Here is a 15,875-nt window from a genome sequence, read left to right as displayed (position 1 = left end):
TTTCCCCAGTGGTGATATCTTGTAGAACTACCATACAGGATCAAAACCAGTATTTTGATATTGATGCAGTCCACTGGTTTTATTGGATTTCCCCAGTTTTAGTTGTACCCCTGTGTGTGTCTGTGTGTTTTTAGTTTTGTGCACTTTTATTACATGTATAGGTTAGTGTATCCATCACTCAGTCAAAATACAGACTATTTCCATCACCACAAGCATTGTTCGTATTCTCCTTTTATAATCACATACCCTCACCTACCCCTGTCCCCCAGGAACCAATATTTAAAGCAAGTTTTGTAAATTACCTTGGATTTATAATTTGAGATTATTACTGTAACTGTATCTTAGTGGTTTACTCCTTGGCTTTTAATAAGTTTTAAATAAGAAATTCGAAGTCTGTTTGAGAGGAAAGAGTGTACTGTGAGGTTTCAGTTGAATATCCTCATTCCATATCAATGCTTAGCGTTCCTAAAGCAGGTACCTACAAAGAGAAATCACGATTCAATAGACTATTGGTATATTTTAAAAATAAACTGTAGCCAGTTCGCAGGAACCTTCAATGGAAGGATAATTTTTTTTTTTTCCTGCAGTACGCGGGCCCCTCACTGTTGTGGCCTCTCCCGTGGCGGAGCACAGGCTCTGGACACGCAGGCTCAGCGGCCATGGCTCACGGGCCCAGCCGCTCCGCGGCATGTGGGATCTTCCCGGACCAGGGCACGAACCCATGTCCCCTCATCGGCAGGCGGACTCTCAACCACTGTGCCGCCAGGGAAGCCCTAGAAGGATAATTTTTAAAAGATACTTTAATTTGCATGAGAAGGTTAGGTGCTGTGTTGGGAAGAGGACTTTTTTGTTCTTCATGAATAAAACACTGTGCTTTTAGTTACAATAAACCATACAGAATGTGAATGCACAAGTTTCTAGAAACTAATTTATCTTAATCATAATAGATACTTTCATCAACAAGGCATTTTGCTGTATATTAAATCAGTATCTGAAATTCAAGGTCTACCAACGGAAACTTAGAAACTCGTTACAAGAACATTACAAAAAACATCCTTGTTAAATATATAGCTTGTAACTTTTCCTTAGTTACCATAGTGCTAGAAACCAGTGGAAAGTTTTTGTTATACATTGGCGACGTGGAAATCTTTAGGATTTATTTTTCAGAACATTCTCTCTAGCTTTCTACAGTCTGCATTCCTCATTAAGTTGCATTCAGTTAGCGCCTTCCTATCTTGATTGTGAGTATGACCACAGCAACCTGGTCATATCCTTATTCAACTTGGTGGCAGTACGTATGAATGTTTTTACTTATTTTTTTAGCTCTGTCAAATTCAACAATTTCTTGAATGCCTATTGTGCGAGCTGAACACCAGCCTCTTTCCTTATTAATCAAGAGCATGTAGGACTTTGTTTGCTAAAAAGAACAAAAAAGGTTATTGGTTTTCCCTTGAATGCAGCCTTATCAAAATGGTTAGCTGTCAAGATTTTGCTTATTCGGTGTTACATCTAACATTACCCTTGAGGCAGCCAAATTGTTGTAAATTGAGTTTGATATTAATTTTTTTCCTTCAAGAGCTCTGTTCTTTCCTAAGATATTTAGGAGACAAAATTGGCAAGGTTTGGTGATCAGTTCGATGGGAGGGAAAGGGCAGATGTCTCCCTGGCTGTGTCTTGGTTAGCTGGATCAATGGTTGACCTAATATACAAAATCATCAATTTAGGAAATGTTATAGTTCAAGATACAATTTGAAGCATACTTATTTAACTTCCCTTTCCTTGGGTAATTCCCAATGAATTAACACAAAGAATCTATTAATAAGGAAAAAACTGCTTATCACGAAAGCCAAAAAGAAAAAGGAAAAGAAAAATCATTCCGCCAGAAGAGACTAGTTTGGAAGAGCCCATCAAGGGGCAAATCTTTAACTTATTAGGACCTTCAAGAGGCTTGAAACTGGAGAAATGTCTAACAGATCCATTTTAATTCTCAGTAATGGAGAAAGATCTCTTTCTGTAGAATTAGAATATTTCTAATTCCTGTTGTCAAGGTGAGTCACAAGAACACTGTGTGAGGTAGAAGTATTAATGCTGTTCACCAAATATATTTGGCCTTCCCACTTCAAGAAACATAATAGGATTGCACTTTCCTGCCTTCTTCCAAGTTGAAGACCTTCCTGGGTCTTATTGGGTCGTTGAATGTGTGTGAACGCGATGCTTGTTATTTCTGAGCCCATATTGTAAGAGTCAGTGCTTTTCCCTTTTTCTGACTTGGAAATTGTGGAAATAGATCCAGAAATAAGCAAAGGGAGACAAACTTCCCTTCTCACCTGCATTGGATAGGATGAATGAATGCAAAATAAATTTTGTCCTAATTCACTGAGATTCAGGATGTGTCTATTATTGCAGTGTAATCTAATAACCTATCCTAACTGATCAGAATATATCTGTGAAAATAAAATACATAGTTGGAAAGAGGACCCATATAACATGAGAAAAGATTAAGCAATTAATAGTATCTCTGAGTTTATAACTACAGTGGAGGCAATATAAAATTGATAGATTGAAATTTAAATAGAAATTATATATATTTTCCCAGAACTTAATGAAAAACACTAAAGACATGAAAATGATGACTGAAAGGATAAAAGATTGACGAATAGATTGAGAATAGTATATATACACTAGTAATTTTATTTATATATATATATATGTTTGTATAATTATATATAGTATACAACTATGTATATATAGTTATATATACCTATATAGTATATAGGTATTGTTTATGTAATATGTGATACTTTTGTCTCTGTATATATAAATATGTATATATAATTATGCTGTACTTATGTGTATGTAGTTAGATATGGCACATATACATATATAATTTTATTTGTTGTATAAATGTTAATATAAATAGAAAATTCCTGAAGGAGAACATAGCTCAGATGAGCAATTATCAACAAATAGAAAAAATTTCCAAGATAGGATGGAGGTCTTTAATCATCATTATTAAAACCAAAATTAATGAAAATAGATCTACTCCTAAACTTGTCTTCTTGCATGGGTCACGATTTTTAGTTGCAAACTAGAGAATCCACTCTTGCCAGTTTAAGCAGAAACAGGTTTTATTGTAGAGAATTCTATAGCCCACAGACTCTCCCATAGGCTTGAGAGTGCTCTACATAGCCAGAAATAATTTCCACCACCTAGCTTTCCTTGGTGCTCAGCAGCTTTTAGAATCCAGAGCTCTGACACCATCACCCACAAGGAACCAAGAAGAATAAGCACCACATTCGTTAGAAGATGAGTCTTCTGAGTGCAGCTGCCTACCCATTATACTTACTTCTGATTTTCATTCTCTTGAGGTTGCATCTGATTGATAGAATCTGAGTCATGTACTGATACCTTGGCTGGAAGAAAGTTGGAAGATGAGGAAATTTTCGGCTTCTGCCTTGTTTAGGAAGACAGGATGCACACTGTGGCTAATTACTAAATATATTTCCAGGGAGGGTGATCACAGATGTTGAAGGCCTCACATAATGAATGGTTGACTACATGTGTTGACATTTTTAGTACTTCAAATAAAATGGAAAAAGTACTGGATATTTCCAGATGAGAGCATTTAAAAAAAGCAGATTGGTTATCATCAAAGGAAAATATCAAAGGAATTTAAAATACTAAAACTCAGTAGAGTTATGTCTATAGAGTTGTGAGAGGAAAGTATTGAATCAATTATTCTGTTAGAAGCACTTTGTATGAATGGATTTATTCAGTGTTCTTCCAGACCTGGAAGCTAGAAAGCACGCAAAGGTATTTGACACCTGAGAGGAAATCTTGAGGCACTGAAAACAAATTTAACTCATTCACAGCATTCATGGGCTCTGGTGGAAAATTGTTTTTTTCTTTTATTTTCTTTTTTAAAATCCATTTACAGGGTAATGAAGGAAAAAAGGTAGCATTTATTCAAACATCTCCTGTCTACCTAGCACCGTAATTTGCATTGTATATGTCACCCTCTTAGTTATAATTTCACATATATGAAATAGACACTAATATTCCCGTTTTACAGATGAAGATGCTGAGGCTCAAAGAGAGTTGGTATTTCCCATACTTGGTAACGCTGGGATTTAAACTTAGCATATTCTTGCCAAGTATAATACTGTTTTCACTGTGTCACATTGGCTCCCTCATAGCTTTATAACTGAGTGATTACCTAGAAGCTGTGATTCCTGAATTTATTGATGGAAAAAGGATTTATAGAGAGTGACAGGTTTTCAAATGTATAAATCCTAAATAGTAAGATCCTTCCAGTATTATTACATTATCCCTTTGTGGTAAATTTTAGAAAGTAGGTATATAGTCATAGGAGAGAGAACTCCAAGTTTGTACTCTCAAAGGAACATTAAGTTTATAGACATACCGTCACGGTATATTGTCTGACGAAGGACACACTGCTGAGATAAGTGTGCAGTTTCCTTTTATCCAGGCCTAAGGGCCCAAGTTGTCACTGCTTCCTAAGGTAGTAAGGAAAGCAAAACTGTACTGTACCAACTGGTTCCCAATGCTTCCCTAATTTCTAGAGAGCAGAGTGAATATATGAGAAAAAATTATCTTTCAGTTTTCATTCTCAAATAATTTCACTGGAAATGACATAAAATAGATGTTCTTAAGGAATAAAGGAACAAAATCAGATTATTTTCTCAAAGCAGATTGTGAATGTACACACACACACACACACGCATACATACGTTGGATATTGGAGATATATATATATATCTCCAAGACCCTGTAAGTAATATACTTTCTTCTTTAGCACTTCCCAAATTACCAAAGACCGCTCAAAAAGTTATTGGGTTTTCTACTTATAAATTGTACATTACTGCCAAGTTTTGGTTAAGAGGGGCGTATTTCAACTAGGCTATAGTGGGATGTAAGGTCTTTAAAGGAAAGGGGTGTGGCAGATGAGGTTAAAGGTAGGTACCTTCCTACTCTGTGCCTTTCCAACATTAATGTTCATGTGAATCACCCAGGGATCTTGTTACATCACATGTTCTGATTTAGTATGTGTGGATGGTGCCTGAGGTTTTACGCTTCTAACAAGTCACAGGTGTTGCTTATGATGTTGGTTCTTGGACCACTCCTGCAAACAAGTTCTAGTTTGCCTTTCCTCTTGTAATCCCTCTCAAACCCTGCTCCCCACCCAAGCACTACTACTTGAACATAAGTAGTAATTTACTATATAGGAATATTATAGTGGACATTACCAATAGACATTTCCTTCCTTTTAATTTTTCCAGTACATTTCATTATGTAATCTTTCCAGATATAGGCTTAACCTGTCCTTAGCAGCCCTCAAAGATTTGAGGCCATGAAACAATGGGCTCAAATTCTTACAGGACATCAAGAAATATCTAACTTCAAGGACTCATTTTGTAAAACTTACACCATCAGCTTAGTCTTTTCCTCTGTTATTGCTACATTTCCACTATGCCTCTCTATCCTTTATATTTAGTATTGAGACAGATGCCTACAGGTCTTGAAGCCATTTTTGATGTCTTGGTTGAGAAGTTTTCATTTAAGAAGCCTTGATGACCATAAATCATTTATTCTAGGAGTTTCATTACAAGGGATTTTTTCTACTCCATTATTTTTACATATATGTGACGCTGGTTTTGCTATTTTAAGATTTTCCATACATTTTTATGTCCTTGTTTATTTCAGTTCTACTTCTATTACTACTGTACAGTTTATCAACTAGAATTAAAATTTACCTCTGCTTTGAGTAACTTAAAGCTAAGTGTAAGTTTAGCAAGTTGGCAAGAACACAGGAAACATCAGCTACTGTTTCAGCTTACTTTCATGATACAGGAACAAACGGCTCTCTAGTTAAAAAAAAAAATCCTCATAAGTTATCCTTGAAAATGATCACCAAGAATTAAATAAAATATTGTCTTTCGTATGAGTCAAACAGTGGTTATCATCCATATTAAATAATTTTAATTCAAAACTGACAATTCACAACCATTAATAATTGTAGTTAAAGAGAGTCTTCTAAATGCTACTTGAGTTTTTATTTTTTATATTTTTTCAATTTAAAATTTACCAACCTTTAATTTTATAATTCTCACAGAATACATAAAAATGTAGGTAATTGCACATGATTCTTTTAATCAGAATCTCCTCAAACATTTTACGGGGTGTATTAAGTTGTTTCGTAACGTAATTGATTCCCAAATTTCTTTTACATATCTTTTCTTGTAAGAATATTGGGCCCTAAACCTGTGTTCCAAAAGATACTTTTATGTCATAAAATAATACCAAAGAGAAGAATTAGCTGTATGAAATATATTTCTATATTTTTTAACAGATGTGTTTCATAGTCCCATGTGCAAAAATGGAATTCTGTAGTAATCAAATGATGACATTTGTTTGTGACTTTTGTTACTATTTGTTTTCACTGTGAACCTACTTTTTCACTGATGGCAGAAAAACTGAATCTAAAGACTTTAAAAATATAATCGGGGGGCTTCCCTGGTGGCACAGTGGTTGGGAGTCCGCCTGCCGGTGCAGGGGATGTGGGTTCGTGCCCCGGTCCGGGAAGATCCCACATGCCACGGAGCGGCTGGACCCGTGAGCCATGGCCGCTGAGCCTGCGCGTCCGGAGCCTGTGCTCCGTGGCGGGAGGGGCCGCAGCAGTGAGAGGCCCACATACCGCAAAAAATAATAATAATAATAAAGATAAAATATAATCGGTGCAACCCAGTGATTTTTTCAGAAGTTAAGGTTTACTTCATAATCTAGTTTACAAATACCATCTGGCTTTTCTACCTCCTTACCTTTTGTGGCCCTGAGAGGCCACAGATAATATGCAGAGGGAGAGGGCCTTACATATGTGATGGACAGGAGTTAATAAGAAAGGAGCCACTGTATCAGTCTCCAGTTGATGTCTATTGTTGGCATGGTGATTTAATCTTTATTCTTTAGATAAGGGACATAATGTTGACTCAGGGTGACATGTTAGATGAGGGTAGTCACCCATCTGCACCCAGTGTAGTTTCCTGGTAAGAGTAATTTTTCTTACCATCTCATTCCTGGCTTTTGTAAAGTATATTGTGGCCAGAACACAAGGTTGTCTACATACGGCCTGGGAGATCTCTTGGCAGAGCCAACTACTTTGCCCTTTACTCACCTTCTGAGTCTTCTACTTGGACACGCGGGAAACTTACGGTCCCCTTCTCTGTCTAATTGTGACCACCGCCCCCTCAAAATAGGAGATGTGGGGGGTAATAAAGTTAAGTATCCAAATACTCTTCTTGCTTTTTCTCATTCCCTATTTCTTTGCCTTTCCCCTGAATCCCTACTCTTCCCCTCCTTTATGGGAGACGGTGAAGTACATGCGGCAAAATACTATAGTGCATTTCACTGTTCTTTTTTTTTTTTTTTTTTTTTGCGGTACGCGGGCCTCTCACTGTTGTGGCCTCTCCCGTTGCGGAGCACAGGCTCTGGACGCGCAGGCTCAGCGGCCATGGCTCACGGGCCCAGCCTCTCCGCGGCATGTGGGATCTTCCCGGACCGGGGCACAAACCCACGTCCCCTGCCTCGGCAGGCGGACTCTCAACCACTGCACCACCAGGGAAGCCCCTCACTGTTCGTTCTTAAAACTATCCTCTGCTCAGCTGGGTCTGGTGAAGTTCACTTCTATCAGTTTGGGAGTTAGAATTGGAAGGATGTAAAACCTGTCATTGCAAATATTCTCCATATTCTCCCCTTTTCTTTCTTTTTTTTTTTTTCATATTTTCCCCTTTTCAAATCTCATTCCTTACTTTAAATCATCGCTTTTAAGCATAATAATCAAGAAGCATGTTTTATTGCTTTCTTAGTATTTGATGTAAGAATTGTTGTGGTCATCTGCCACGGAGCAATGTACCACATGTCATTCTGATACATCCGGCGCTCACAAAGATAGCAGCATGATCCTGTGATTCAGATATTTTATTTTAGAGCCCTTGATTCTGAGCTCAACCACTTACCAGCTGCGTTGCCTTGGGGGACTGTCAGCTTCTCTAAGCCTCATTTTAACCATCTTTGAAATGTGGTTAATAATAGCAATAATAGCAATAGATTCATAATATTGTTGAAACTGGAAAATAGAGTAATCAATCCATGGAATTTTGTAAGTGATACACAGAGAATTTACTATCTCAAAAAGAAATAGTGAACAAAGAAAAGAAATATGGGCATTCAGGAAAAGTATATTTTATCAGCTTCTTTAAATAGTTTGATCCCAATAGTCTTTGGAACCTGAGTCCTGTAATCAATCTCTAACAATCCAGTGGTTGAGGTTCTAGGGTGTTTACTAGAATCCCCTAAGCAACTGGCAGGATATTGCTAATTTCCTCAGTTTTCAAATGCTGACTAATGGCTCAATCATTTTTGCATTAAGATTTATTAAGTACTCCCAGGATGCTTCTTGCAGAGGGGGGAGTATGCAATACAGCTTACGCCATAAAGTAGACATTGGACAGCTCCTCATGAGTTTTCTCTGTAGAGAGTAAAACAAGGATATACAGGAAGATCCAGTGGGTAGAACTGACATACTCTTTTCCCTACAGTTTTCCATGTGTTGCCATAAGTGCCTAGTAGTCAGTAAAATCCGTTTAATATTAGAAAAAAAGTCCTAGAGTCAAAATTAATTTTCACAGTTATATGACAAATATAATAAATTCTATTTGTATTTTCTTATTTCATTAGAATATCATCAATTCTACTTTTAGCTTAAGAAACTAAGTCTTCTAAACTAGATATTTCCTTTGGGAATTAAAAAGACTGAAAACAGTGAAGGCTTGAAAAACTAATAACCTTTTTAGGGGGAAAAAGCCTTTTTTCAATTGCATTGATTATTATTTTAAAGGCATTTTACCTAGTGAATTCCTGAGTTTCTTTTTTGATCCTTATCTACCTCCTGAATCTGAATGTCCATAAAGATGAATATTAATAGTCACCATATTTTCTATGTTAAACATTTATTGGTTGATCTTGCTTCAAAGTAACTTACTTCTTTGTAGAATTAAGTTACTCTAATTTCCTACTCCATGCCTTTTATTTTCCTCTGGAGAAAACCTTTCCAGGGCACGACCTAATGAATTCTGGTTCAAATTTCCAAATGAATCTGAACCAAAGTGATTCTATAGTTTGGTTTAGGGAACCTTCATTAAATACCCTAGCGAGAGAATTTTTACTGTTTCATACCAGACTGAAGTACTTTTCTTGACATATTGAAATTGAACTTCAACATTTATGAGAATATAAATTGCAACAGCACTTTGTAACATGTTGTAAGTCCAGTAGAGTCTTAAGTCAAGGACTTTTACTTTCTCTATAACCCCATTAAAAATAGCAGTGTTTCTAATTATTTTTCCTTTAAAAATTAGAAAAATATGTCCTGCTCTCCAGAGAAATGTTATCTTCACTTATTCCTGTAGTTTATATGGTTGCATGCCATATGTCTTTATAGTTTTTATGTGGCTTGACCAAAGTGCAAATTCAATTTTATAGGTATGGCTAGTTTGCCTTCTCTTTTAAAGAGAGAAGTAGTTTTCTAATTGAGAAAGTTAATTTTTGTTTCTTTATTCCTGACCTCTTTGCAATCGTCTTGTCTCAAAAGGTTCTTCACATCACAGTTTCAAGAGAAGTCTCCATTTTAACTGCAGGACCACACGGCTTTAACTACTATTGTTCACGCTATAGTTATCTGAAGTTGAATTTGTTCTTTTTCTATAGCATTTCTTTTCTACACAGATATGGTCACCAGACTACAGTGTAACCTGCAAGAGCTTCTAGCTTTTATTATCTACCATCTTGGAAGGTTTTCAGAAAGCAGCATGGCATGATCAAAAAGCATAATGTTTTGGGGCTTCCCTGGTGGCGCAGTGGTTGAGAGTCCGCCTGCCGATGCAGGGGACGCGGGTTCGTGCCCCGGTGTGGGAAGATCCCACATGGCGCGGAGCGGCTGGGCCCGTGAGCCATGGCCGCTGAGCCTGCGCGTCCGGAGCCTGTGCTCCGCAACGGGAGAGGCCACAACAGTGAGAGGCCCGCGTACCGCAAAAAAAAAAAAAAAAAAAGTAAAAAGCATAATGTTTTGATGGCTAATTGGCTGGGCTTCTTCGGGACTCGAGAGATTTGATTTCTTCTGTTAACCAATTGGCTGAACCAAGGAGTTTGCTGTGAATTGCAAGAATAGACAGTGCACAAACTTATCTATAAAGTTTAGTCTGCATCTTATTTGTATAAGTCACCTGTGCCACTCATGGTATTTGGTAGTAATTAAGAAAAACGGACTGTAGCTATTTGAAGGCTGTGGGAACTACAGAATTCACTATAGACTGGAAGACATAGCTTGAACTGGCAGGAAATAAAGTAGCCCCAGAGTCTTCCTGCAAAGAAGCAGGACATCCAATAGCAGTTCTTTACAGGAAGACTCTGACCAGGAGTTGCCTCCTGGTTGCCTCCACCACTGTCACTGTGAGCAAATTCTAGCCATCCTCTCATCTTTCTGTCATTTGCTCAGGAATCAAAGTCCTAAGCAAGAACATCCCGTTAGCTGAGGCTACATCATGTGCCCACCCTGGTGACGAGAGAGCAAAGAGAGGGAGAGGCTGGCCTTTCTTTTTTTTTTTTCTGGATAAACAACACACAATGGAAAGTTCCCCTCCTGGACTGTAAAGAAAGTAGCTTTCTAGATAGATTTTTTTTTCTAAAACCTGAAAATGTTTACTATTTTCATAAAATAAAAGCAACTAAATAGTAATCTTGACAGTTTATTTTTAAGAGTTAAGACTTTTCTAGGACATCATACTGAAGCAGGAGAACCCCAACCCTGTGACATACCATCTACATTAGCTTGGAAAAGGAAACTAACATTGCGAATTCCTAATGTGTACATTTAAAATAATGCCTACTGAGTAGGATTAGGTTGAGATATTTACAGTGCCTTAAAGATCATGACAAGTACATTGTGTGCGTTCAATTTTTACTGATCTTTTTTTGCTTAGTCACCTTATTATTTGATTGGCATGATTGTGATCTTTAAAAAGTTAATATTATTTTGCTACATAATGATTCTGTTCACCTCTCTGAAATTTTAAAATAAACGATTTTGTTTTTGTTTTTGTTTTCTTTAACAGGCAGGCTAGCCTCAATGAAGCCGCCGAGAAGTACTATGATCTGGCCGCCAAGCTGAGGCCTAATGTAAGTACCTTCCTAATGAGAAGTATTATTCAAAGGGATGGACTCACAGCGTGTGAGAGTTTTAGACATAGAAGCCTTGTGATACTGGTGTTTTTCTCTCTGATCTCTTATTTTGTGTTAAATGGCTGATTCAACCATAAAATATGCCCGTCTCAAGCTTCTTTCTTTTTCCAGAGGTACAAATGCCTATTTACTACCGTGTGTGAAGCACCATACATTTTTATCATTTGAACACAGGTTTTAGCATTATTAGATATTTTGCATTTGGATGACTTTTAAAATGAGTTCTTTGAAAGTACTTTTGCTGTGGTGTTACATGCCTTTGGACTTCCTAACAACTCAATGGTTCTTATGTGTTGTCAAACCTCAAGCTGTGTGCCTCTTCCCTATTCCACAGTACTCATTTCTAGTAACTGTGCTTTTCAACTTTATCAAGTATTTTTTATTAGACTTTTTCCCTGGGTAGTCACACTTCCATAAATCAGATCGTTGCTATTGAAATAGAGAACCATTTACGAGAGAATAAGAACTGGTTTTGTATCGGTCTTCTCAGCACTTTTTTATTCACAGTACATCATTGAATTCCAGGGCATTGCTTTTATTCTCATCCACACTGCTCTGCATCACTCTGCAGCACTAAAACCTCTACCCTGCTCTCTGGATCTACGCCGTCTATTGAGAAATGTAATTTTCAAACAGTAATGAAAGTGCACGTGTGATGGGACTACAAATAATGGAATCAGTCCCATTTCTTTACAGTAACTCATCTATTGGACAAAGGTCTATAGAGTACCTGCTTTGTGATAGGATACAGAGATTTCATACCCTAAAAGACCACACAATGTAGCAGACAAGACTGAACATAATCAACTAATTGAAATACAGTGTGGAACAAGGGGAGGATTAATGCTTCCTGAAAGCAACCCACCCAGGAAGTAGCTTTTTTGATCAAGAGACTCAACCACATGTAACCTTAGCCCTTGAATCTAAATGTCCCAGTTTCATTAATTATGAGGTACTTTAAGAATCGGTAAGCTGTTTGCAACAGAAGAAAATAATTTAATAGTTGTAAAAAGAATAATAAGCATAAAATTTATTAAACACTTGTTTAAACAAGTGAATTCTCTCATTTATTTCTCACAACAACCCACAGATACTTCTGTGATCCTCATTCTGCTGAAGTTCAGAGAAATGAATAACTCACCCAGTATCACAACTAATAAGTGGAATCACATTGTAACCCAGGCTGTTGTGTGTATAAGAGAAAGCTTTATGGAAAAAAATGCAGTTGTATCTTAGAAAATGCAAGCCAGAAGTCTAGAAAAACAAAATAATAATGGTCCTGTCATTTATTCATTAAATATTTACTGAGCATCTGTTAAGTGCCAGACACTATTCCAGGCACTGGATACACGCCAGTGAACAAAATTGACAAAAGAGTCTCTGCCCCTTGGGAGCATATAGTCTAGTGGTGAGGAGACAGAACAGAAGCAGATCAATAAAATATATAGTATGTCTGACAGCAGTAAGTGCTTTGGAGAAAAATGGAGCAGGAAAAGGAAATTAGAAGGTGCAGGGGGAGGTATGCAGGAGGCACAGCTTTGTAAATGCCTGAGTTGGGCATCTTGTGTAGCATTTCTAAGAAAAGGGTTGGACTTGAGACCTTAAACTTATAAGTTCACTGAAGACAGAAATCAGGATTTTTTGTCTGACTGACTGCCTTCCTTCCTTCCTTCCTTCCTTCCTTCCTTCCTTCCTTCCTTCCTTCCTTATCCTCCTTTCCTTTCCGTTCCTTTCCTTCCTTCCCTTCTTTGATTAATAGAATTGATTGATAGAATCAATAATAGAATGATTAATAGAATGATATAATGCTCTTACTATATATACTAAATGATGGTAAGTTCAACCTTTGTTCATTGAGTAGCAGTCCCTTGAGTGTCACTTTTATTTTTGTTAAGTGGTTGATCAGGTGGCCGTCTTCAGCACATTGTAATGGATTAGGGAGAAAAGGGCTCTCTGACCTGACCTCAAAAATGAAAAAGAAAATGAGGCACCACAAGATTTAAACCTGACTTACAAGAGTATTTATTTTAAAGACTGGCCAAATCATAAAATCAATATTTAATCTCCAACTCGAAACCACTTTTTCTGAAACCCCAAAAAGTTTCTTCATAAACACGCCGCAGATCGCTTTTGAAAAATGCATTTATTCAAATGATATTTCTCTTATCTGGTAACAATAAATTAAGTATTTTATAGACTTGGATAAGATATGAAGTCTATATTTAACAATAAGAAAATGATGTTACAGTTGATGATCAACAGATGTGATCTTTCCCTAATCTGTTTTATGAATTGTGTTTGGTTTTCTGTACATAATTTGGTAAGTAAGATGCCACCAAGACAAGACTGATAAAATGTAAACCTTGACAATAACACAGGTTTGTATTCTGAAATGAAGAGACCTATTTAAACAATAGCCCCATGTCATGAATTATTAGCAGTTAGCATGTGATCCAAATTAAAACATCCATCTGACATTTATCTTGCTCAGAGCTGTTTATTCCCTTTGTCATAAAAACATTCTTTGTTATTTCTGTACTTACTAAATAAATTTCAGTTACCTGTTTATATGAGAACATGGTAAACAGACCTCAACTCTTATTGCCTGTTTAAGTAGTTTCACTATCTTTTCTATTTTTCTTGTCTACATGGTAACCTAATCTTATTCTTGTTTTTCATAAAGCATTTTCTTCTGTTGTTTAGTTTCAACTACAGCAGTCTGTAGCTGTATGTCGGGGTCCTCTGTGGATTTTTCAGCAGTGCTCATGTCAGATCATGACTATGTGAAGTAAAATTTTTTATTGCAACCCTGTGTACTACCCACTTACTATATTAAGAAGATTGCTGATTATCTGTGAGATGAATTCCTCTCTTAGTAAAATACCTATTCCATTTCTTCAGTATGTCCCATGATGAATTGCTTTATATTTTTTTCTTCTACGAAAGTCTTATTTTTCCATACAACTTACTTGAAAATTATTAATTGACTTTTAGGGTTATTCATATTCAAAGAATTCCAGTGACCAAATGCTAAAATAAAGAAATCTAAATTAGCAGAGGCATATAACTTTATTTATTTTTTTAACATCTTTATTGGAGTATAATTGCTCCACAAGGGTGTGTTAGTTTCTGCTGTATAACAAAGTGAATCAGCTATATGCATACATATATTCCCATATCTCCTCCCTCTTGCATCTCCCTCCCACCCTCCCTATCCCACCCCTCTAGGGGGTCACAAAGCACCGAGGAGCTAATCTCCCTGTGCTATGTGCCTGCTTCCCACTAGCTATCTATTTTACATTTGGTAGTGTATACATGTCAGTGCTAATCTCTTACTTTGTCCCAGCTTACCCTTCCCCGTCCCCATGCCCTCAAGTCCATTCTCTACATCTGCGTCTTTATTCCTGTCCTGCCCCTAGGTTCATCAGAACCATTTTTTTTTCAGATTCCATAAATATGTGTTAGCATATGGTATTTGTTTTCCTCCTTCTGACTTACTTCATTCTGTAAGACAGACTCTAGATCCATCCACCTCACTACAAATAACTCAATTTCATTTCTTTTTATGGCTGAGTAATATTCCATTGTATATATGTGCCACATCTTCTTTATCCATTCATCTGTCAGTGGACACCTAGGTTGCTTCCATGTCCTGGCTATTGTAAATAGAGCTGCAGTGAACATTGGGGTACATGACTCTTTTTGAATTATGGTTTTCTCAGGGTATATGCCCAGTGGTGGGATTGCTGGGTCGTATGGTAGTTCTATTTTTAGATTTTTAAGGAACCTCCATACTGTTCTCCGTAGTGGCTGTATCAATTTACATTCCCACCGACAGTGCAAGAGGGTTCCCTTTTCTCCACACCCTCTCCAGCATTTATTGTTTGTAGATTTTTTGATGATGGTAATTCTGACTGGTGTGAGGTGATACCTCATTGTAGTTTTGATTTACATTTCTCTGATGATTAGTGATGTTGAGCATCCTTTCATTTGTTTGTTGGCAGTCTGTGTATCTTCTTTGGAGAAATGTCTATTTAGATCTTCTGTCCATTTTTGGATTGGGTTGTTTGTTTTTTTGATATTAAGCTGCATGAGATGCTTGTATATTTTGGAGATTAATCCGTTGTCAGTTAGCAGGCACATATAACTTGAAATGTTAGACTTTGATATTGTTTCTTCATCAGGGATATTGAATACATCGTCATTTACTGAAGTGCACATTTAGAGAAATATATTTATTTAAGTGCACATTGAGAGAAACATTTTCGTAGTGGGAAAACTCTTTACCAAAATTGCCATTTTAATTTTTTCCGCTTTCAGTTTTCCATTTTTGTAAATAAAATTGATCTTTCTGTGGAGGTTACTTTAAAAAGACAACACTTTTCTCTGTCTTCTCTCCCATTTACGCACATCAAAAACTGCCGACTCTTGAGGACTAGAAGGAACATTAAAATGAAATGGTTTTGTTCCTCCTGTGGGAAGTGAGCCAAATTCTGCATTAATTTATAGGTTTTTAAATTTTCCGTAAAATGCGAAGAATGGGGAATTTGCATAGTACAAAG

General features: G+C 36.8%; 1 protein-coding gene across 3 annotated transcripts in view; it reads left to right on the top strand.

Annotated features, from left to right (window-relative positions):
- The window catches only part of TMTC2 (transmembrane O-mannosyltransferase targeting cadherins 2), an 852,682-nt gene that overhangs the window by 331,322 nt on the left and 505,485 nt on the right, over window positions 1–15,875 (top strand). For all 3 annotated transcript variants that reach the window (XR_009565442.1, XM_030856453.2, XM_060305966.1), the window contains one exon: window positions 11,187–11,250. Coding sequence is in view for 2 of the 3 variants with exons in the window: in XM_030856453.2 (XP_030712313.2) it covers window positions 11,187–11,250 (64 nt within the window). In the remaining variant the exon portion in view is untranslated. The remainder of the gene's footprint in view (window positions 1–11,186; window positions 11,251–15,875) is intronic.

Source organism: Globicephala melas, chromosome 10, assembly GCF_963455315.2.
Source record: "Globicephala melas chromosome 10, mGloMel1.2, whole genome shotgun sequence".
NCBI lineage: Eukaryota > Metazoa > Chordata > Mammalia > Artiodactyla > Delphinidae > Globicephala > Globicephala melas.
This window is presented reverse-complemented; position numbering and strand designations above follow the sequence as displayed.